The 21,703-nt window shown below is 56.2% G+C and overlaps 1 protein-coding gene across 10 annotated transcripts; it reads left to right on the top strand.

Moving 5' to 3' along the window:
- The first annotated feature begins 650 nt into the window (after nucleotides 1-650).
- Nucleotides 651-20,950, top strand: SF1 (splicing factor 1). 10 transcript variants are annotated; one of them, XM_038764690.1, is made up of 14 exons: nucleotides 651-783; nucleotides 7,027-7,155; nucleotides 10,060-10,135; nucleotides 13,447-13,599; nucleotides 13,801-13,890; nucleotides 14,598-14,781; nucleotides 14,925-15,040; nucleotides 15,153-15,260; nucleotides 17,339-17,519; nucleotides 17,749-18,004; nucleotides 18,393-18,452; nucleotides 18,604-18,783; nucleotides 19,502-19,706; nucleotides 20,201-20,950. In XM_038764690.1, the coding sequence occupies exons 1-14, from the start codon at nucleotides 753-755 to the stop codon at nucleotides 20,325-20,327; spliced, it is 1,896 nt and encodes a 631-aa protein (XP_038620618.1). In that variant the 5' UTR covers nucleotides 651-752; the 3' UTR covers nucleotides 20,328-20,950. The 10 variants fall into 10 exon arrangements, with proteins under 10 accessions (XP_038620618.1, XP_038620614.1, XP_038620621.1 ...); XM_038764686.1 differs by having other exon boundaries at nucleotides 651-1,257; XM_038764693.1 differs by lacking the exon at nucleotides 19,502-19,706 and having other exon boundaries at nucleotides 18,398-18,452.
- Nucleotides 20,951-21,703: the final 753 nt, after the last annotated feature.

The following is a 21,703-nucleotide window of genomic DNA, read 5'->3' as shown; positions in this document are numbered from 1 at the left end:
TAAATACGACTGATTGATTGATAGCGCTTAATGAGAGAGAGAGAGAGAGAGAGAGAGAGAGAGAGAGAGAGAGAGAGAGAGAGAGAGAGAGAGAGAGAGAGAGAGAGAGAGAGAGAGAGAGAGAGAGAGAGAGAGAGAGAGAGAGAGAGAGCTGCGCGCAGGCGCACTCGCTTCTTCCTCGAGTCCAGGCTTCCTGGCGCCTGAGCGCCGTCCAATCACAAACGTTTATTCTCCGGCGGGCGGGGGAGAAGCGGCGGACGGGAAGGAAGCAGGCCCCGCCAGCCAATCCCTTGGCAGCGCGGCTTACGTCACCGCCCCCGTAGCCAATGAGGAGCCGCCCCTCCCGGCCGTTGCAGAGCGCCCCCCCCAGCCCGTGGGGGGGTCCGGCATCCCGCCTCGCGCTGTATTAAGCGGAGCGCGCGCTGCCCCACTTCCTACCGCCCCCCCCTCCCCGCAACAGGCCGCCATTTCCTTGCCCCCTCCGGCAGCCCCGGCCAATCACGGCTCGCCCCCCGGCCCCGCCAATCGGCGGCCGCCGGCGAGGCCCCGCCCCCCCGCGCCCGGGCCAATGGGCGGCGCCGCCGTCGTCCGCGCCGCGCGCGCGCGCGCGCCCCCCCCGCCTCTTTGTGCGTCTCGCGCCGTCGCCGGGAGGAAGGGGGTGTCTCGCGCGCGCGCGCGCTCCGGAAGGCCGAAGACGGTGAAGCCGTTGCCGAGGAGAAGCGGAGCCGCCGGTGCCGGTCCCCGGGGGCGCCATGGCGACCGGAGCGAACGCCACGCCGCTGGGTAAGATGCACCCGCCGGCCGCGGCCCCTCCGGGGCTTCCCCCCCCCGGGCCCAAGCGGGGCTTCGAGCCGCCGCTGCCGCCGCCGCCTCCGCCGCCGCCAGGGCCCGGGCTTTTGGTCCCCGGGCCTCCGCCACCCCCGCTGATGGGACCCCTGTCTGCGGCCTTCCCGTTCGCGGCCCTGCCGCCGCCGCCGCCTCCGCCGCCTCCTCCTCCGCCGCCGCCGCCGCCCCCTCCGCAGCAGCCGCCCCCGGGGTCCTCGTATCCTCAGCAACAGCAGCAGCAGCAGCAGCCGCCGCCGCCGCCCCCTCCGCCGCCGCCTCCTCCTCCTCCGCCGCCGCCTCCTCCTCCTCCTCCGCCGCCGCCTCAGCCGCCGCCGCTGTTCCAGCACCTGTCGCCGCCTCAGCCTCAACCGCCGCCGCCCCAGCCGCAGCCGCTCCAGGATCAGCAGCCGGGCCCGGCCGGCGGGGGAGGAGGTGAGTCGGGCACAGGCGGCGCGCGGCGGCGGCTGCACGCGGCAGGGGGGCGCGCGCGTGCGCGTGCGCGCGCGCATGCGCGAGAGCGGCGGCGGCGAGTCGATCGTCTTTATTGAGCGCTTACCGCCCTAAGCGCTTGGGAAGTCCCAGTCGGCAACGTTCGTTCATTCATTCACTCAATCGTATTGATTGAGCGCAGGGGGGCGCGCGCGTGCGTGCGCGCATGCGCGAGAGGGAGCGGCGGCGGCGGCGGCGAGTCGATCGTCTTTATTGAGCGCTTACCGCCCTAAGCGCTTGGGAAGTCCAAGTCGGCAACGTTCGTTCGTTCATTCACTCGACCGTCTTGATTGAGCGCAGGGGGGGGGCGCGCGCGTGCGTGCGCATGCGCGAGAGGGAGCGGCGAGCGCTTACCGTCCTAAGCGCTTGGGAAGTCCCAAGTCGGCAACGTTCGTTCGTTCATTCACTCGACCGTCTTGATTGAGCGCAGGGGGGCGCGCGCGTGCGCGCATGCGCGAGAGGGAGCGGCGGCGGCGAGTCGATCTTCTTTATTGAGCGCTTACCGGCCTAAGCGCTTGGGAAGTCCCAGTCGGCAACGTTCATTCATTCATTCACTCAATCGTGTTGATTGAGCGCTTACTGGGTGCAGAGCGCCGTGCTAAGTGCCTGGGAAGTCCAAGTTGGCAACGTAGAGGGACGTTTCCCACCCAACAGCGGGCTCACAGTCTAGAAGGGGGAGATGGAGAGCAAAACGTATTAAGAAAATAAAATAATTAGGGTAAATGTGTGCAAATAAAATAGGCAATCGTGTCGATTGAGCGCTTACTGGGTGCAGAGCGCTGGACCGAGCGCTTGGGAAGTCCGAGGCGGCAACGTAGAGAGGCGGCCCCGACCCAACAGCGGGCTCGCAGTCTAGAAGGGGGAGACGGAGAACAAAACGTATTAAGAAAATAATTAGAATAAATATGTACGTATAAAGTAAATCGGTCAGTCAGTCAATCGTATTGATTGAGCGCTTGGGAAGTCCAAGTCGGCAACGTAGAGAGGCGGCCCCCACCCAACAGCGGGCTCACAGTCTGGAAGGGGGAGACGGGGAACAAAGCATATTAGCAAAATAAGTAGGATAAATATGTACAAATAAAATCAATCAATCAGTCAGTCGTATTTATTGAGCGCTTATTGTGTGCAGAGCGCTGGACTGAGCGCTTGGGAAGTCCGAGTCGGCAACATAGAGAGACGGTCCCGACCCAACAGCGGGCTCACAGTCTAGAAGGGGGAGATGGAGAACAAACCGTATTAAGAAAATAAAATAATTAGGATAAATATGTACAAATAGAATAAATCAATCAGTCAATCGTATTTATTGAGCGCTTACTGTGTGCAGAGCGCTGGACTAAGCGCTTGGGAAGTCCAAGTTGGCAACACATAGAGACGGCCCCTACCCAACAGCGGGCTCACAGTCTAGAAGGGGGAGACGGAGAACCAAACCTATTAACAAGATAAAATAATTAGGATAAATACGTACAAATAAAATAAATAGGGTAATAAATACGTACAAACATATACAGGTGCTGTGAGGAGGGGAAGGAGGTAAGGGAGGGAGGAAGGAGGGGGCTCAGTGTGGGAAGCCCTCCTGGAGGAGGTGAGCTCTCAGTAGGGCCTTGGAGGGAGGAAGAGAGCTTGGCGGATGTGCGGAGGGAGGGCATTCCCTCTAGAGACGGTCCCTACCCAGCAGCGGGCTCACAGTCTAGAAGGGGGCGACAGACAACAAAACATATTAACAAAGTAAAGTAAGTAGAATAGATGAATACAAGTAAAATAAATGGAGAAATGAATGCATACAAACATCTATACATGTATACAGGTGCTGTGGGGAAAGGAAGGAGGTAAGGCAGGGGGGAGGGGGAGAGGAAGGCCTCCTGGAGGAGGTGATGAGGAGGGGTCAGGGCCGCGAGGATTCTGTCCAACCCGATTTGCTTGTATCCAGCCCAGTGCTTAGTCTATATGTGCACATATTTATTACTCTATTTTACATGTACATTTATTTTATTTGGTTTATATGTTCTAATCTGTTAGACTGTGAGCCCACTGTTGGGTAGGGACTGTCTCTAGATGTTGTCAACTTGTACTTCCCAATCGCTTAGTCCAGTGCTCTGCACACACCGTAAGCGCTCAATAAATACGATTGGATGAATGAATGAATGAGTGCGGCGCGCGCCGTTGGTGGGGGGGGGGGGGAAGGGGGGCTGCGCACGCGCGTCCCGCGGGATCAGTCTGGGAGCCGCTGCTGCGCAGGCGCGCCCCGCCGAGGAGGGGGGGCGTTGTGCGCGTGCGCGCCGTTGAAACTGCGCGTGCGTGCGTGGGGGGGGGGGGCGCCGCCCCTGCTGCTGCTGCTGCTGCTGCTGCTGCTACTACTACTACTTGCTGAGCGCCCGCGGGATGTGGCTGCTGAGCGCCCCCTGCCGGGGAGAGAAAGCGCCCCGTGCGTGGGGGGACGGGGACGGGGTGGGTCGTGGGTTCGAATCCCCTCCCCACCTCCTGTCATTCAGTCGTATTTATGGAGTGCTTACTGTGTGCAGAGCACTGGACTAAGCGCTTGGGAGGTACAAGTTGGCAACATTCATTCATTCAGTCGTATTGAGCGCTTACTGTGTGCAGAGCACTGGACTAAGCGCTTCGGAAGTACAAGTTGGCAACATCTAGAGACGGTCCCTACCCAACAGTGAGCTCACAGTCTAGAAGGGGGAGACGGAAAACAAAATATTAGCAAAATAGAATAAATAGGTACAAGTAAAATGCTTCTCTGGGCCTCAGTGACCTCATCTGGAAAATGGGGGTGGAGACTGGGAGCCCCCCCGTGGGACAACCTGATCCCCTTGTAACCTCCCCAGCGCTTAGAACAGGGCTTTGCACATAGTGTTTTATAAATGCTATTATTATTATTATTATTCTGTGGGCCTCAGTGACCTCATTTGGAAAATGGGGGTGAAAACTGGGAGCCCCCCGTGGGACAACCTGATCCCCTTGTAACCTCCCCAGCGTTTGGAACAGTGCTTTGCACATAGTAAGCACTTAATAAATGCCATCATTATTATTATTATTATTATTATTATTCTGTGGGCCTCTGACCTCATTTGGAAAATGGGGGTGAAAACTGTGAGCCCCCTGTGGGAAAACCAGATCCCCTGGTAACCTCCCCAGCGCTTAGAACAGTGCTTTGCACCTAGTAAGCGCTTAATAAATGCCATTATTATTATTCTGTGGGCCTCAGTGACCTCATTTGGAAAATGGGGGTGAAAACTGGGAGCCCCCCGTGGGAAAACCTGATCCCTTAGTAACCTCCCCAGCACGTAGAACAGTGTTTTGCACCTAGTAAGCGCTTAATAAATGCCATTGTTATTATTCTGTGGGCCTCAGTGACCTCATTTGGAAAATGGGGGTGAAGACTGGGAGCCCCCGGTGGGACAACCTGATCCCCTTGTGACCTCCCCAGTGCTTAGAGCAGTGCTTTGCACATAGTAGGTGCTTAATAAATGCCATTATAATTATTCTGTGGGCCTCAGTGACCTCATTTGGAAAATGGGGGTGGAGACTGGCAGTCCCCCGTGGGACAACCTGATCCCCTTGTAACCTCCCCAGCACTTAGAACAGGGCTTTGCACATAGTGCTTAATAAATGCCATTATTATTATTATTCTGTGGGCCTCAGTGACCTCATTTGGAAAATGGGGGTGAAAACTGGGAGCCCCCCGTGGGACAACCTGATCCCTTTGTAACCTCCCCAGCACTTAGAATAGTGCTTTGCACATAGTAAGCGCTTAATAAATGCTATTATTATTATTACTATTATTATTCTGTGGGCCTCAGTGACCTCATTTGGAAAATGGGGATGAAAACTGTGAGCCCCCCATGGGACAAACTGATCGCCTTGTAACCTCCCCTGTGCTTAGAACAGTGCTTTGCACATATTAAGCGCTTAACAAATACCATCATTATTATTATTAATATTCCCTGGGCCTCAGTGACCTCATCTGTAAAGTGGGGATGAAGACTGTGAGCCCCCCCGTGGGACAATCTGATCACCTTGTAACCTCCCCAGCGCTTAGAACAGTGCCTTGCACATAGTAAGCGCTTAACAAATACCATTATTATTATTATTATTCTTTGGGCCTCAGTGACCTCATCTGGAAAATGGGGGTGAAGACTGGGGCCCCACGGGGGACAATCTGATCACCTTGTATCCTCCCTAGCGCGTAGAACAGTGCTCTGCACTTAGTAAGCGTTTAACAAATGCAGTAATAGTAACGATAATAATAATAATAATGAGGATGTCTCCTGCTCCTTGAGAATATAGTGCTTCCTGCTTCCCGCCCCCAAGTCCTCCCGGGAATCCCCGATGGCTTTCATTCATTCAATCAATCATATTGATTGAGCACTTACTGGGTGCAGAGCACTGTACTAAGCGCTTGGAAAGTCCAACTCAGCGATAGAGACAATCCCTTCTTCTCTGGGCCTCAGTTATCTGTTAAATGGGAGGTGAAGACTGTGAGCCCCCCATGGGGCAACCAGATTATCTTGTATCTACTCCAGCGTTTAGAACAGTGCTTGGCACGTAGTAAGCGCTTAACAAATACCACCGTCGTTATTATTATTTCCCCAAGGGCTGGAAGGCGGCCGAGCCCCCGATGGGCCTCCTCCAGGGAGGAAAGCAGCGCTTGGGCCTGGGACAGGAAGCCTAGGAAACTTCTGACTTGGAGGGGGTGGTGGGAGGAAGGAACTACTGCAGGACACTTCACACTATATTTTTAGGTCACTTTTGTGTCCTCCGACGACACCCCCAGAGTTTCTCGTAAGAGCCGACGTGCACAGTGGCCACCTGGCAGTTAAAAGTGAAACGCCACGTCTTCTTAGACGTGGGAGGAAATTTGGGCGTTCTTGAATGGTTCAAGATCTACCTCCCCAGGTTGACGGGCCCAGAAAAATCCTTTGTGCTCTCTCGCTAAACTACGGGCCGCGGACAAAGCGATCGAGAGAGGACCAAGGATTTTGTTGGGAGCCTTTGGTTTGGAAGCCGTTGCATTTGGGAGCTGGTGGATGGGGTCAGTTCTATAAAGGACCAGGACACTCGGGGGAAAACGCGGCGTTTTCTTCCCCAGGCTGTGCGTGGGTATTTGTGAGGGGACCCTCGAGCTTCTCTGCCATGTGTACAGCGCTCTGGGTGGGAGATTGGGAGCTGGGACGATTGGGAGATTGTAATCTGTCATTTGCTGAATAAACTTCCTCTGTAATTTCTTTAAAAAAAAAAAAAACCCACCCCAGCCCCACTTCGGCATTTTAAGATTGTGTCCTGGGAGCAAGCCAAGGTGCCACAAACTTTGTTAGAGCGTTGTAGCCAATGTATTCTGAAATCATTTTCACCTGGTTGACTTCTGGAGTAAAATGCTTCAAACTTCATTGTTCTTGGGGGGCGCGTTCTCTGTATTAAAGTTGTGTTAAACTGTATCCATTCGGTTAGTAGCAATAGTAATTGACCTGACAATCCTCGGTAAACCCTACTTAAAATCGGTTTGTGGTTAACGTGTGTCCCTGTGAAGCATCCCTGTTCCTTCCTTGCCAATTTAAGCCTGGAGTCACTGTCTCCCCCTGAGCCCCACTCGGGGACAAGCCACGGCTGCCGTGAACCAGGCTGGTCAATGGGTTCCGTCTTCTGAGTTTGATGGCTGCCAGCTTTGCTAGTGCCAGGTTGAAGGCTAATGGATCGCTTTGGCCCTAGACTTCCCGAGTAAGAAGCGGAAGAGGAGCCGCTGGAATCAGGACACCATGGAACAGAAGACGGTGATTCCAGGCATGCCTACCGTGATACCCCCAGGACTTACCCGGGAGCAGGAGAGAGCCTACATAGGTAAATACACGTTCTGCATCTGCACGTGGGGTCCGATCCGTCAGCCACTGTTTCCCAGGAGAACCATTTCCAGCTGTCGAAATGTTTTGAGGTGTCAGAACTGACGTTTAATCGTTTTTAATTTTTTTTTTCCCATTTTTAAAGACTAGAGATATTGTCAGGTGTAATGTCCTTATCATGAAATTGGGTCCTGTATTGGCGGCTCTTGGTCCTGGTTTATTCACGACAGAGCAATGTTCTTTTTGGGTGCCAGGAAGGTGCAGGGAATCCACTCTGAGGCCAGCTTAGTGTCCCACCTCTCCCCTTCCCCTTCAAACAGCTTCTCTAATAGTCTCAAAACATCTGAATATAAAGTATCGAGGTGAATGTCTCGTGTCTCAGTGGAAATGTCTTCAATGGAGAACATTGCAGGTGTCTCTCTGTAAAGCAAGTACCTTTCCACAGCAATGTCTTTATACGCCTCAAGTGTCATTTTCCTCCCCACCTACCCCCTCCTTCAAATGTGGTCTCTCGATCTTTACTTCATATAGGTTCTAAGGTTTAGATTTATCTCCCCTCCCCCCAAAAAAAAACGTATGAGCAGCTCGATTGGAGTGTCTAAAGGTGGTAAAGAAAATGCCTGTTTGGTACAAAGGATAACAAGTTTTCCCCACTACCCAAGTAACGTCAAAGATGGTTTGAGGCTTTTTCCTTCAGTATCTGTTCTGGTTTGGTCTCTGGAGAGCATCTTTAAGGAGGCTCTTATATTTGCTCATGAACTCTGCGGGGAAAGGGAAACTGCTTTGAGGTGGGGTGAAAAAATAAACATATATATATATATATATATATTTTTTTTTTAATACTCCCTATGCGGACACTGAATTTTAACAGTGAAGACTTCTGGGTGTCGGGAATAACTTGCACCACACAGGAGTTCCAATTAACCTTAAATTTACCAGTTCTATCCTTTTCATATTTTTTTCCACTAGAAAAGGTTTTAGCCAGACTTTGCCTTCATCTGCCAACACGTGCAAGCGATTACCAAAAGATGGAGCGCTAAATTTATTTCCCACTAACCAAGGAGACCGCCTTTAAAATGGAGACTGGTGGGGAACCTAAGAAAAACCAGCCTAAAAGCCTCTTCAAGAGTGGGTGCGATGGTGTTACTCTCTTGCTTCCTACATTTGCGAAACCACTGGCACTTTTAAGGCACTGAAGTGGTCTGTCTGGGTCCCTTCTGCAAAGCGTCTCCAGGCCCTCCTGGGTCCAGGCCCCCAGAGTCGACTCGCTCACCTTGGGAAAGTTGCCCTGTAGCGGAGAGTTGGGCAGTAGTGGACTGTTAAGGAAGGAGACCCCGGAGTTGGGAGAAAGGAAAAAAAAAATAACCAAGTCTCCTCCTCCCCACCCCACGGCTGCTTGTTAAAAGGACAAAGCCCCAAGTTATTTACAGCAGCAATCAAAGCAGAGTCAAAGGGCAGCCCAGAGTATCTCTCAGCAAACCAAAAGCCACAGAGAGTGAGACACAAAACAACCAGCGGGGAGGGAATTGCATTAAAGTCATTAGCGTGTTGGGCTTTATCCAGAAGGCCGAGGGATGAGAGGGATGAGGGAGATCGTGTCCCTTTGATGCCGTTAGGCCGGTTACGTCTCTCAACCGCTTCAGACCAACTTCAGGTCCTGGTTTCCAAAGCGGTCAGGAGCCTCGGGAGTAGTTCGAACCCGGCCCTGTGCAGAATCTCACCGGACGGGCTTAGCCGCCGTCCCAGTAAGCCACTGCCCTCGGTTAGGTGCTCCTGGCCCACGCTCTTCAGTGGGTGCCAAGGTAAGAAGCAGCCAAGGGCACCCAGTGGTTACCAACGCACCCTTTCCCCGACGGGTTTTATGCCTCCTCGCTCTTTCTACCTGGCTCTAGAAAGAAGCCAAATTCGTTGCACAGGGACACTGGGGAAAACATTTTTTACGTTACACTTAATCTCCTAAACGAATCCCTCCCTTTCCTTCTTCCCATACAGCCTCAAATGTCGAGAACCGGGTGTCGCTCGCAATTCCCGCGATACCGCAGCGGTCCCCAAACCGGTCCCTACGTCTCTGTGGCTACTGGTTTATTTCCGTTCATCGCCTGTAATCTAACACTCGAATAATAGCAGCGGCAGGTATCGGGGGCCCACGTCTAGCGTGGGTCCGGAGGCCTGAAATGAGGGGGGCACGCAAACTTACGGGTCAGAAGGTGTTAGCTGCATAAAGTGTCTCACTTGCCGAAGGAGGATATTTCCGGGGCGATGAACGTGCCCCAGTAGCGGGATCCCGCGAAAAAGCCAGAGTTCTCTGCTCAACCGGTGCCGCTTCTGCAGTTATAATCGTGTCACGTGTTAACTGGACCTCGGCCTGGAGGCTGTCACTCATTTATTGTAGGGAGCCAAAAAACCTCTTGCCAGGAGAGAAGGCTGATTGAGGGAGGACGGGGGGATCGGGGCTGTCCGCCGAGGCTCTGCTGTGGAAGGCCGAACTGGCCCGGGGCCTGGGCCGTTGACCCCCCACCCCCCAGCCCCCGCTCCACCACGAGCTGCTCTGATGGTGGCCGTAGCGGTCGGACAGCCTTTTATTTTTATTCTATTAACTTTTTAAAAAATCGCTAACCCATCTTCCAACCAACTGTTTTTGTTTGCTTCCTAATTGACGAGCATCTCTGAAGTGAAAAGTAGCTCTAGATGGTAATGGACGCAGCCCCGCCGCAGTAGATGATGGCGGTAGGTGGTTGGAGGTTTTTCTCGGTTTGGCTCGTTTTCCCCCACCCCCCCACCCCGATCAGTCGTCCCTTTCAAAGTCTCCGAGTTCTTCATGCTTTGATGATGAGATTTGAGATGTTTTTTGGTAACATTGTCTTTTTTCCATCCTTTTTTTCTTTCCTAACCTGGTTTCTTCCAGTGCAACTGCAGATAGAAGACCTGACTCGCAAACTACGCACAGGAGACCTGGGCATCCCCCCTAACCCTGAGGACAGGTTGGGAAACAGTTTTAACCAGCTGACAGTAACACTTTTACCTTTTTCTCAATACGTTTTTTGGTGGTATCATAATGTGTCAGTTCATTGAAATCCTAATATGACGCCTTCAATATGCTGTGTTTAGGGCTGGGGTGGAGGGAGGGGCGGGGCGGAGGGCTGGGGGCTTGAGGGGGGCAACAGGGGTCTGGGGAGCTACCGATTTCAATATTCTGGGTCCATGTAGCAGGCTAGAGTTGGGGCGGCCTTTTAATGAAACTTAATTTCTAGCAAAATCAAACCACGTGGCAGGGAAACGTTTCAGCCCTGAGAGGGACCCCGCCCGGTTTCCACCCGGTGGGTTTCGGAGGCTTGCCCCCCGGGAGGGCAAGTCAGGTGGCCAGTTAAAAAGCTGCCTTCGCAGAATCTGCTGTGGCCAGGAGCCCAGGGTTACCTGTGGCGGGATTTCAGCTTTTTAATTATTTTTTTTTTTTCCATTTTGGGGGTGTCTCGTTGAGTTTGAGCGGACTGGAAACCCACTTCGATCCGCTGATTCCTGCTCACGGTCTAGAGGCTTTTGAAAAAGCAGACGAGCTTTCTAACAGACCTTCTCTGCCCGTTACTATTACCGCCTTGACCGATGCCCCCGAGGGAGGGGCAGGGGTGTGTCACCTGTATTTTTGGGATGGAGGGTGGCCCCGGGTTTTTTTTTTTAATTTTCTTTTTCTTTTTTTTTTTTTTTTTTTACTTATTCATTTTTACAGTTAGTAAGGGAAAGGGGGCGAGGTCCTCAAATGGCTGTGATCACATTGTTCTTTCAGCTTCAGTCTCTTGACGTGGAAAGTTCACAAGGTGCCCCGAGAGGGCATCACTTTTTTAACAGGGGTTTTATTGGCTCGTTGATCCTTGAACAGCAGAATCTGGTTGCCTCCTCGACGGGCAGTAAGCCCGCCTTTTTCCCTGGGAATCTCTGTCAGAGCATGCAGATAACCGAAAACCTTTTGCTTTTAAAACTGGCGTTTTGTGTCTCTCTCATTTATTTTTGGCTTTTGTTACCCAATTAATGGTGCATTAAATCAGGAAGGTGATGTAATGGCTGCAGAAGCCACTCACTTATGCATCTTTCTGCTGCCCTCTGCCACGAAGCAAATTAACGTCCTTAATTCTCCACCTTGACCCTTTAGTTTTACTTATCACATGGAATTTCATTAATTTTTCACTTGCAGTGCTTTGGCTGGAGGGTGGGGTTGGGGCTTTTGGAAGGGTTGAGCCTCCTGGGTTACAGACCACAACGGTATAGTGCCTTTTTGGCTTTCCCTTCCCTCTCCCCCCACCCCTTCCCCCTCTAACCACGTGTTTACAGGTTATCAAACCATTCTCCACACTGTGAATTTATAACCCCCTTGCTCCCCAGAGGAAATGGGCTTAGCATTTAGTGTATTCTCATCCGCTGCTTTATCCGAGGTGGGGGAAGGAAAAGGAAACACGGGCCAATCTGAACGGCTAGAGCGTTAGTTTCTGCTTTTCACGTTTCCGAAACAGGAAGAGGTTCCAAAATGACTGGGGGGCCCAGGTGAGGCGGTGAGGCTTTTCAGTGACCAGCTTGGCGAAAGACCTGGAAACCTTAATTTTGACGTGCTCGAGTCAGTCCTGCCAGACCCAGGTGTGGGCGGGAGATTGGCCAGGGCCGTGGGCTCCTTTAAACGTCAAGCCCGTGCGGGGGCACAAACCCCAGCCAAATCGGAGTTCCTCCTCTCCGCCCTGCCGAGTCCCCGATCCCTTATCGGTGTGGTGGCACGGCCGGGGCCCGAAGAGACGAGCCTCTTCACGAAAGTTTCACCTTGAAATCCAGCCACTTTCCGCCCTTTCGACGTTGCCTTAACCTGCACGGTTTAAGATGTCTTTTAAGCCTTCTGTAGCTTAAATGTTTTGAAGTCGGTTAGTCCGCCCGGGGAGAGTCTTCGCACTGTGAACGGCTATTGGATTGTGCTAACCGTTGATCCAGGTGCTAGAGTCGGCGGTGCCACTTAGCCGTCATTAGTCACCAACGAACCTGACGTTTTATTCCGTCGTGTGTGTAACATGTGGCGCGACCCGGTTCCCTTTAGGCCGCGGAGACAGCGGGAGCAGCCGCTATGAGTCCTTGCTCTCCAGCTAGGCAAGGTTTTTCTCCGCCAAGGCGGGGGTGGGAGCGGGGTAGGAGCCTTGACTCTCTTCAGGATGTTTTTGGGATAACCTGATCCACACGGTCTCTTCCCTTCTTGCAGCTGCTACTAAATTTTGATTCAGAATGTCAAGCTGTGGTCCTTTTTATAACCTTAATCAAAATTCTAAGGGTGTAACTTCTCTCTTATTATTTTTTTTTTTGTTACCGCAAAGCCAGCTGTGGTAAACTGACCTTTTTATCATTGCTATTTTTTTTTTATTTGTAGCGACATTCCCTGCCAAACCCTCTCCCCCCCCGCCCCCTCAGAAAACATAAGGAGAATCTGCCTTGTGGGACATGTAAAACTGTGGTGGAGAAAGGTGGATTCTCCCTTACCACTTGCGAGGTCCAGACTGTAGGCAGGGGTTGGACCAGAAAAGTACATCTGCAGCCCCTCCCCGAAGCCGCCCTACCACTTTCTCATTTTGCTCTAACCAGACTCCCCAGCCTCTAAATCTGAAAACTGCCCGAGAGCACCACGGAAGCCTTGAACCGTCTCTGTCCGTTGCGGCGGCCACCCCGAGTCCCGGTCGCATCGGATTAAAAGAGTTCGGTGCTTCCTCTGTTTTCAGGGTTCAGGCACTGTTCTCTCCGTAGTTCCTGCGGGGTGAGGGTGGAGAGTCTCTCACTGAGAGCAATTACCTGTCCAAGCTTTGGGCTTCACTAGCTCACAGAGTTGGAAAGTTTGGGGCAGGTCGAACTAACTTCTTAAGAAATAAACGGCGGGGAGGGAGGGGGGGAAATCTTAAAGCCCCACTGCCCGATAATGCCTCACCACCCGATAAAGCACACGCAAAGAAAACTGCAGGCCGAAAACCGCTTTGGTCACGGCCGTCCGAACTGCCGTTCCCTTCTCGTTATGGGCAAAGATCACTTTTCCCCTCTGGTCCTTTGTAGTCACAAATCCACTTTGCCCCCACCCCAAACGGTGAACGGAGCCCATTGCTCTTTCCTGCCCCCCCCAACTCCGAACCCCCTGGATCTCAAAGGGACGGGGCGTGCCTCCGCAGGGTCGCACTAGGGTGTGAGGGGCAGGAGGGGCTGGGGCGGGGTCGGGGGGGTCGTATTGTCATCTGGCAACGGGGGGGCCCGGGTTGGAGGCGTAACGCCGTTTTGTTCCCCACAGGTCCCCTTCCCCCGAGCCCATTTACAATAGCGAGGGGAAGCGGCTGAACACCCGCGAGTTCCGGACCCGCAAGAAGCTGGAGGAGGAACGGCACAATCTCATCACGGAGATGGTTGCGCTCAATCCTGATTTCAAGCCGCCTGCCGACTACAAGTAAATGGGCGGGGGCCGGCTGGTCTTCTCGGGAAGGGGCAGGGGTCCGTGGGTACTCGGGTCGGTGCATCCTCTCCTCCTTCCCGAACCGGGAATTAATCGCCACGGGGCTGCTCGGGACTTCCGGGCTGCCGGCGAGAGGCGCCGAGGGCCGGTGGGGGTTTCGGGATGCCTCCAACGGACCCTCTGTTATCCCCGCAGACCTCCGGCCACCCGGGTGAGCGATAAGGTGATGATCCCCCAGGACGAGTACCCCGAGATCAACTTCGTGGGACTGCTGATTGGGCCCAGGTAAGCGACCGGGAGCCTGGGACTTAGGTGTGGAGCGCCCCGGAATGCGGGGCCCGACCGGCCAAACTTGTTCTGGCTGCTGAGGCCTAGTCCCCTCCTAGGCAGGCAGTCGATGAAGAGGCCTCGAAGGCATTTTTCCTTGCTTACTGCTCCCCTTTTCAGCAGTGAGGGTAGAGGGCGGAGGCCTAAGTTATCAATCGATGGTGTTCCTTGAGTAATTACTGTGTTCAGAGCACGAATACTAAACGAAAGTCGGTAGACGTGATCCCTGCCCATAAGGAGCCGAGCAGGAAGAAGGGTATTTTTTGAGCGCCTGCGTGATGCGGGACCAGGAGCCTGGGAAGAGGAGTAACAAAGTGACGTCTTCCTTGCCCTCCAGGGGCTTCTGCTTTAAAGGGGGAGGCCCACATCAAACTATCAATGACCCAGTCGAGGTAAATAAAGGTGACATGCGCTGTTAGCCATATGCCACAGGAGTTGATTCCCTGGGTCGGACAGCCAGTGACCGGAAAGACCAGGCGTCCCACCCCTTGACTCCATGGTATCCGCTAGCTGAGCGGTGCCAATCTGGAGTGCCACCCGCTCTGGGCTGGGCTGCCCCAGCCCAGCCTCCCGGTGTGAGCAGAGAAGCTGCGGGTGTTGTCGTCTTTTGCCTTTTGGGTTTCCTCACCTCGGGACTTGCGGTGGGGGGCTCTCCCCTTTTCCAGAGGCAACACCCTGAAGAACATCGAGAAGGAATGCAACGCCAAGATCATGATCCGAGGCAAAGGCTCGGTCAAGGAAGGCAAGGTTGGCCGGAAAGATGGGCAGATGCTGCCGGGGGAGGACGAGCCCCTTCATGCCCTGGTGACCGCCAACACCATGGAAAACGTTAAGAAGGCGGTGGAGCAGGTGAGCCGGGCAGCCAGGAGCAGAGATGGGGTTTGGTTTCCCACAGACCCAGCCTGGCTCCGGGCTTCCCCGTGTCCTGCGGGATGCACACCGGGGAGAAGCGGTCGATGGTCGTCACTCATCCCCCTGCCCGTCTTCCCCAGATCCGGAATATCCTGAAGCAAGGCATCGAGACCCCCGAGGATCAGAACGACCTGCGGAAGATGCAGCTGCGGGAGTTGGCCCGTTTGAACGGAACCCTGCGGGAGGATGACAACAGGTACGGAGCCGGGATGGAGAGACCCCCGCCTCCTCTCCCTCCCCTCCACCCGCATCCCCCCACCCCGGCGAAGCTGCCCGGGCCTCCCAATTAACTTTCCGTCTCCCGGCAGGATCTTGAGACCCTGGCAAAGCTCGGAGACACGCAGCATCACCAACACCACCGTTTGTACCAAGTGTGGAGGGGCCGGCCACATCGCCTCGGACTGCAAATTCCAGCGGTAAGGAAGGCCTCGGCCCACCCTCCGGGTTCTGGCGTGGGAACGGCGTGGCAGCATTCCCTCCTGGTTCCCCAGGAGCGGGGGAGCCAGGCCTGCCGATTGCGGTCAATTTGGCTGCATTATAATAATAATGATGACATTTTTTAAGTGCTTAGTATGTGTAAAGCACTGTTCTAAGCGCTGGGGAGGTTACAAGGTGAACAGGTTGTCCCATGGGGGGCCTCACAGTCTTAATCCCCAGTTTACAGATGAGGCAACTGAGGCACAGAGAAGCTAAGTGACTTGTCCAGAGTCACACAGCTGACAAGTGGCGGAGCCAGGGTTTGAACCCATGACCTCTGACTCCAAAGCCTGTGCTCTTTCCACTGAGCCACACTGCTTCGTTCAGAGTTGACCTTTTTAACCTGTTTGGAGCGGTCGCCGCCCAAGTTATGTGCTCCGCGTGAGAGTGTAGACCTTTGGACCCAGTCCCTTTATCTTGGGCGCGTCCCGCTCTCACCAGTGAAATTCCACGTCGGAATTTGGATTTTCCACTGAGGGAGGGCCTCGGTAAGGAACCGGCTAGGCTTTTGGGCAGCAGATCATGGGAGGCAAGGCCTACGGCTGCATAGGACCATTGGCCGTTGCGGGGCGGGGAGCCTCCACTGCCATCCGAAGCCTACAGGAGTGGCTTGTGTCGTTCTGTTGGGATAATAATAATGGCATTTATTAAGCACTTACTCTGTGCAAAGCACTGTTCTAAGTGCTGGGGAGGTTACAAGGTGATCAGGTTGTCCCACTGGGGGCTCATGGTCTCCATCCCCGTTTTACAGGTGAGGTAACTGAGGCCCAGAGAATAAGAATAATAATAATGGCATTTATTAAACGCTTACTATATGCAAAGCACTGTTATAAGCGCTGGGGAGGTTACAAGGTGATCAGGTTGTCCCACGGTGTGGGGCTCACGGTCTTCATCCCCATTTCACAGATGAGGTAACTGAGGCCTAGAAAATGGTAATAATAATGGCATTTATTAAACGCTTACTATGTGCAAAGCACTGTTCTAAGCGCTGGGGAGGTAGCAAGGTGATCAGGTTGTCCCATGGGGGGCTCGTGGTCTCCATCCCCATTTTACAGATGAGGTAGCTGAGGCCCAGAGAATGATAAGAATAATAATGCATTTATTAAATGTCTACTATGTGCAAAGCACTGTTCTAAGCACTGGGGAGGTTACAGGGTGATCAGGTCCCACGGGGGGGGGGCGCTCACGGTCTTCATCCCCATTTTACAGATGAGGTAACTGAGGCTCAGAGAAGTTAAGTGAGCCTTGATGGGTCTCGGCAGGGTTTAAGCGGTTAACTCTTAACACGTTCATCCCACCGCCTTAGCCGCCGGCTCTGCCGGCCGCTGCTTCCCGGCGGGGGGCACCTGGGCCAGTGTTTTGGCTGTCGGGGAGGCTGGGGACATTGTCCCTCCTCTGACCCAATAATAATAATGATGGCTTTTATTAAGCGCTTACTATGTGCAAAGCACTGTTCTAAGCACCAGGGAGGTTCCAAGGTGATCAGGTTGTCCCACGGGGGGCTCACAGCCTTCATCCCCATTTTACAGATGAGGTAACTAAGGCACAGAGAAGTGAAGTGACTTGCCCAGAGTCACCCAGCTGACAAGTGGCGGAGCTGGGATTTGAACCCATGACCTCTGACTCCAAAGCCCGGGCTCTTTCCACTGAGCCACGCGGCTTCTCAAGTTGACCCAAGTTGCGATGCGCTCCTTGGGACGCTGGCGGGGGCTCTCCGACCCTCGCGTCCGGCGGAATGGTCAGTGCGGTGCTGTCCGGTGGACGGCGTAACGGAGCTGGGCACGTCCCCCAAAGACCTCCTGATTTCGGCTCTTTCCCCACCCCAGCCTCCCCATGCCAAGTAGGGAGCTGATGGTGCCAGATTTCTCCAAATCTGGTTTGTCTCTAGGGCCGTCCTGTCTTCTGAGGTCGTTGGGGTGTCTTTGTGCACCAGGAGCCCTGCCTCAGAAGGGCTCACTCCTCGAACGGCTTCTGGGATTTCTAAATTGCGTGTGGGTGTTGTTTCTCCCCCCCCTAGGCCGGGAGACCCCCAGTCTGCCCAGGACAAAGCGCGGATGGATAAGGAATACCTGTCCCTCATGGCCGAGCTGGGCGAAGCTCCCGTCCCGGCTTCCGTGGGCTCGACCTCTGGCCCCACCAGCACGCCTCTGGCCAGCGCCCCGCGGCCCGCGGCCCCCGCCAACAACCCGCCACCACCGGTGAGTGGCCCTCGGCGTTTCCTGCCCCGGCTCTGCCTCGCCGGCCGTCTTGGCGGCGACGGGAGCCCCGGCGTGGGAGGGGAGGTGCTCGGATCCACCGGCGACATTGTCCTCTCGGGCCGTCGGGTCAGGTCTGCCTCGCCGTCCGCGGCGACCCCGCGGCCCGAGAGGGCAATGTTGCCACCCGGGGCGTACGAGCCGAGCAGCGACGGGAAATGCCCTCACGTAGTCTCTCATGTCCACCACCCAGAGCCGCCCGCCGTGGATGAACTCGGGCCCCTCGGAGAGCCGCCCCTACCACGGCATGCACGGAGGAGGTGGACCCCACAGCTTCCCCCACCCGCTGCCCAGCCTGACCGGAGGGCACGGCGGACACCCTATGCAGCACAACCCCAACGGGCCGCCACCCCCCTGGATGCAGCCGCCGCTCCCACCCATGAACCAGGGCCCCCACCCACCTGGGCACCATGGCCCTCCTCCAATGGGTAAGTAAGTGTCAGACCAGAAACCTTGGGGATTTGGGGCAGGTGGCGGTGGGGGTCGTGCGAGGGCACTGGGAGAGCTGGGAGCAGCTTTCGGAGGGCCCGGCCTAGCCTTTGGGGTGAGCATCCGCTCTTGGCCTTCCGGGGGCCCCAACCTGGGTAGCGGGGAGGGAGCTGTGCTCCCGTTCTGGCGGAGGGGAGCTGATCCTTGGGTCGGGCGGGGAGATGGAAGGATCAGCTCTTCCACGGGGCCAGTCAGGGGAGGGCGCGTGGTCCCGTTGAACCCACGCCCGCGGGAGCGGGGCTCCGGGGAAGGGGGCGGGAGCCGGGCCCGGCCCGGCCTGGCCAGACCAGGGGTCCTGCTAAGTTCCTGCCCTTTCCTTCCATCAAGATCAGTACCTGGGAAGTACGCCTGTGGGCTCTGGGGTCTATCGCCTGCATCAAGGAAAAGGTAACGAATGGGCTGGCGGGGTCGGGACCCCCTCCCCACACGCATTTCGGGCCTGCCGGCTCTGGTTGCGGCCTGAGGGTGCCGGACGCTCCCAGGCGCGCGATCCACCCCTGCGGTCCGCGAGCCCTCAGTAAACGCCGTCGGTTTGCAGGTATGATGCCGCCGCCGCCGCCGCCTATGGGCATGATGCCACCGCCGCCGCCTCCCAGTGGGCAGCCCCCGCCCCCTCCCTCTGGCCCTCTTCCCCCATGGCAGCAGCAGCAGCAGCCTCCGCCTCCCCCGCCGCCCAGCAGCAGTATGGCTTCCAGTACCCCCTTGCCATGGCAGCAAAGTGAGTGGACTGTCTTGCGCTCTGAGGCGGGTCGGCGGGATGGGTGTGTGGGTGTGGCGAGTGCGTGTGGCGTTCACGTGTGTGGCGGGGGGGCGCGCGTGCATGTGAGTGTCGGGCTGGGAGTCTAGGCAGCGGTCACCGGTAAGTTCTCCGGGGCCGGGAGCGGGTAAGGTCGCCCCGGTGGCCCTGGGCGTGTGGCCGGGCAAGAGACGGTCAGTCTTGCCGGGGAGCTCGCCGAAGGGGCCGGCGGTTGTCCGGAACTGGACCCGGATCGCAGCGGGAGCGGCGGCGCGCCCGGGCGCGGGGGAGCTGCATGGCGAGGGCAGGGCAGGCCAGGAGCGTAGCGCAGTTGGATGGCGAGGATGGGGGCGCGGAGGGTTGCTCCGGCTGGTTCTCGTGTCTGTTATCTCGGCCGCGGCTCCTCCAGGGGCGTCGGTGACCAGGGGCTGCTTCTTTTCAGCCCGGAGACCTTTAGGCTGACCCCCCCAACCCCACCCTTTGGGTGCGTCCCACCCGCCCGCCCCCACCATGCCCCTCGACCCAGCCCCCGCAAAAAGGAAACCGAACCAAAACCAACCAACCAATTTACCTACCGCATGCCGAGTCCAGAGCAGGCAGGCGTCCCCGGCCCGTTCCTCCCGGTCCCAAGCCGGCAGCCGCAGAGAGCCGCGGTGTGCCCCCCCCGCGCGTGTGACCTTGGGCTTCTTTACCACCCCAGATACGACGACTACCACCACGAGCGCTGGCACAGGGTCCATCCCGCCATGGCAACAGCAGCAGGCGGCTGCCGCAGCTTCTCCAGGAGCCCCTCAGATGCAAGGCAACCCCACTATGGTGCCCCTGCCCCCCGGGGTCCAGCCGCCTCTGCCGCCCGGGGCCCCCCCCCCTCCGCCGCCTCCGCCGCCTGGTTCCGCCGGCATGATGTATGCCCCGCCCCCTCCTCCTCCGCCTCCCATGGACCCTTCTAACTTTGTCACCATGATGGGCATGGGGGTGGCGGGCATGCCGCCCTTCGGGATGCCTCCAGCTCCCCCACCGCCTCCTCCACAGAACTAGACTCGATTTTTTTTTGCTTTTTGGTCTTTTTTTTTTTTTTAAAAGATATATATATTATATATATATATATAACTGGTCTCGTAAAACACACGCTGAACCTCACCATATGGAGCCAGACAGTGGGACGCACGCGTGTGTGTGTGTGCACGCTTGTGTGTGGGTGCGCACGCCCAGGGCAGGGCCGTGCCAGACCGGGGGGGGGGCCACCCCCCCCCCGAGCGGCCGAGGACTCGCTTGGGAGCGGGAGTCGGGGCGCCAGCTCGCTTTGGGGCTCTCCTGGCACCCCGTAGCATCGAGTCTCTTCTTTGTCTTCTCTCTCTCCTCACCCGCCTCCCCCCTTCCCCTCCAACGGGGCCGCCAGGATCCGTCCCCGCGGCGGTGGCCCGCGCCATGCGAGTGAGGACTTTCCGCGCCCACTGGTGACCCTCCCGGGCAGACAGCCCCAGCAACGCCCTTGGTGGACTGGATGGTTCGGCAAAGCGGCCTGACTTATTTTTGTGGACGGAATCGGAACACGCTGGCTCCATATCGTGAAATTTTTATTGATTTTTTTCTCCCCCTTCCTCCTCCTCCTCCTCCTCCTCACTTCCTTTTCTCCTCCTCTTCTCAGACTCCGTCCAAGGAGACGCTGTCCCCGGCCTTCTGCTGCAATTAGATCCCCTTCCGCTCCCCTCTTCCTTCCCCTCCACCTTCACATTCCCCCCGCTCTCTCCGGCGGGGAGAGGAGCAAACAGATCGGGCAAGCCGTCCGGTCCAAGGGATGTCGGGGCTGGGGGAGGGGGTGCGTGTCCGCTCGGCGCCGGCTGCCTTGGGGATCCGTTTGCTCCTCGCCTTGCCGGTTCCTCTTTAATTTTATTTTCTTCCTCCCCAAATGTCTGAATGTTTTGTGGTGTGGGAAGGGGCTCCTGCTCCCCTTCTTCTCTCCCCCCTCTCCTTCATGAAGTGATTACGTTGACAATAATGTGTAAAAATGCACTCTCCTCGCCGTTTTATCTGCAAAAATTCCTCTTGGCTTTTTTTTCGGGGGGGGGGGAGGGAGGGGCGTATGATTTAAGCACTGCATTAAAAGGGGGATGTTCCATTGAATAAAGCAGCAGTGTGGTTTTCTGGGTCTGGTTTCTTTTTCTTCTTTTTTCTTCCTCCTCCCCTCCCCCTTCATCTTCGCTGCCTCAGTCCTGGCCCGGGACTCACCCCCTCCTTCGGCTCCCCCCTTGGCAGGGGACAGTGGCTGTCAAGTTGTAGAACCCATTGAGGGTCTGGGCAGTGCCATCTGATGTCCTCCCCCGCCGCTCTAGTTTTTGGTTAAAGCACGGGACGGGCCCGGCCTTCCGGGCTCTGGGCCCCGCTCCCATCCCGCCCCCTTTCCGCTTCACCCCGCCGGCCTCTGCCCTTTTCAGGGCCTTCCCTGGGGCAGCACCTCAGCTTTGATCACCCCCGTTAGGGATTTATTTCGGTGGGCAGCCGCCTGACAGAGGCGCTGGGGCCCAGGGAGACAGCAGCATTAAAGGTCAGCCCTGCTAATCCCGCCCGTCACGCACAGAACAGCTAAAATTAAAACCGCCAAGTGGCTTTCTCTCCCTACAGTGGTGACTTCCAGCCCGCCAGCGCCTCAGCGGGGGGCGAGGAAGGGAAGGAGTGAGGGACGAATGAACCTCTGCCCAGTGCTCCTTGTTGCGCGCTTAGCATCTCTAAGTTCCTTAAGCGCCTTGACGCTTGTTTAGTAACACCCGGCTCGTGCAGCAGGGCGATGTGGCTGCTCTCCGAGGGAAACCGAGGCAGCTGGGTGCGGGGGGACCATTGCCCTCCCGCTGGCACCCAGAGAGCTGTTTACCCCGCTTTGCTGTTGCTTGGCTGCGCTGTCCCT

Source organism: Tachyglossus aculeatus, chromosome 22 (assembly GCF_015852505.1).
Source record: "Tachyglossus aculeatus isolate mTacAcu1 chromosome 22, mTacAcu1.pri, whole genome shotgun sequence".
NCBI lineage: Eukaryota > Metazoa > Chordata > Mammalia > Monotremata > Tachyglossidae > Tachyglossus > Tachyglossus aculeatus.
Note: the sequence above shows the minus strand (reverse complement) of the source record. Positions and strands in the feature narration are given on the sequence as shown.

Bases quoted from the DNA above. Each gene is read 5' to 3' on its own strand.
- SF1 (XM_038764685.1), top strand. From the start codon at position 753: ATGGCGACCGGAGCGAACGCCACGCCGCTGGGTAAGATGCACCCGCCG. The intron at 7,156-10,059 runs GTAAATACACGT...GGTTTCTTCCAG, and splicing joins GCAGGAGAGAGCCTACATAG to TGCAACTGCAGATAGAAGAC. The intron at 18,453-18,603 runs GTAACGAATGGG...GTCGGTTTGCAG, and splicing joins TCGCCTGCATCAAGGAAAAG to GTATGATGCCGCCGCCGCCG.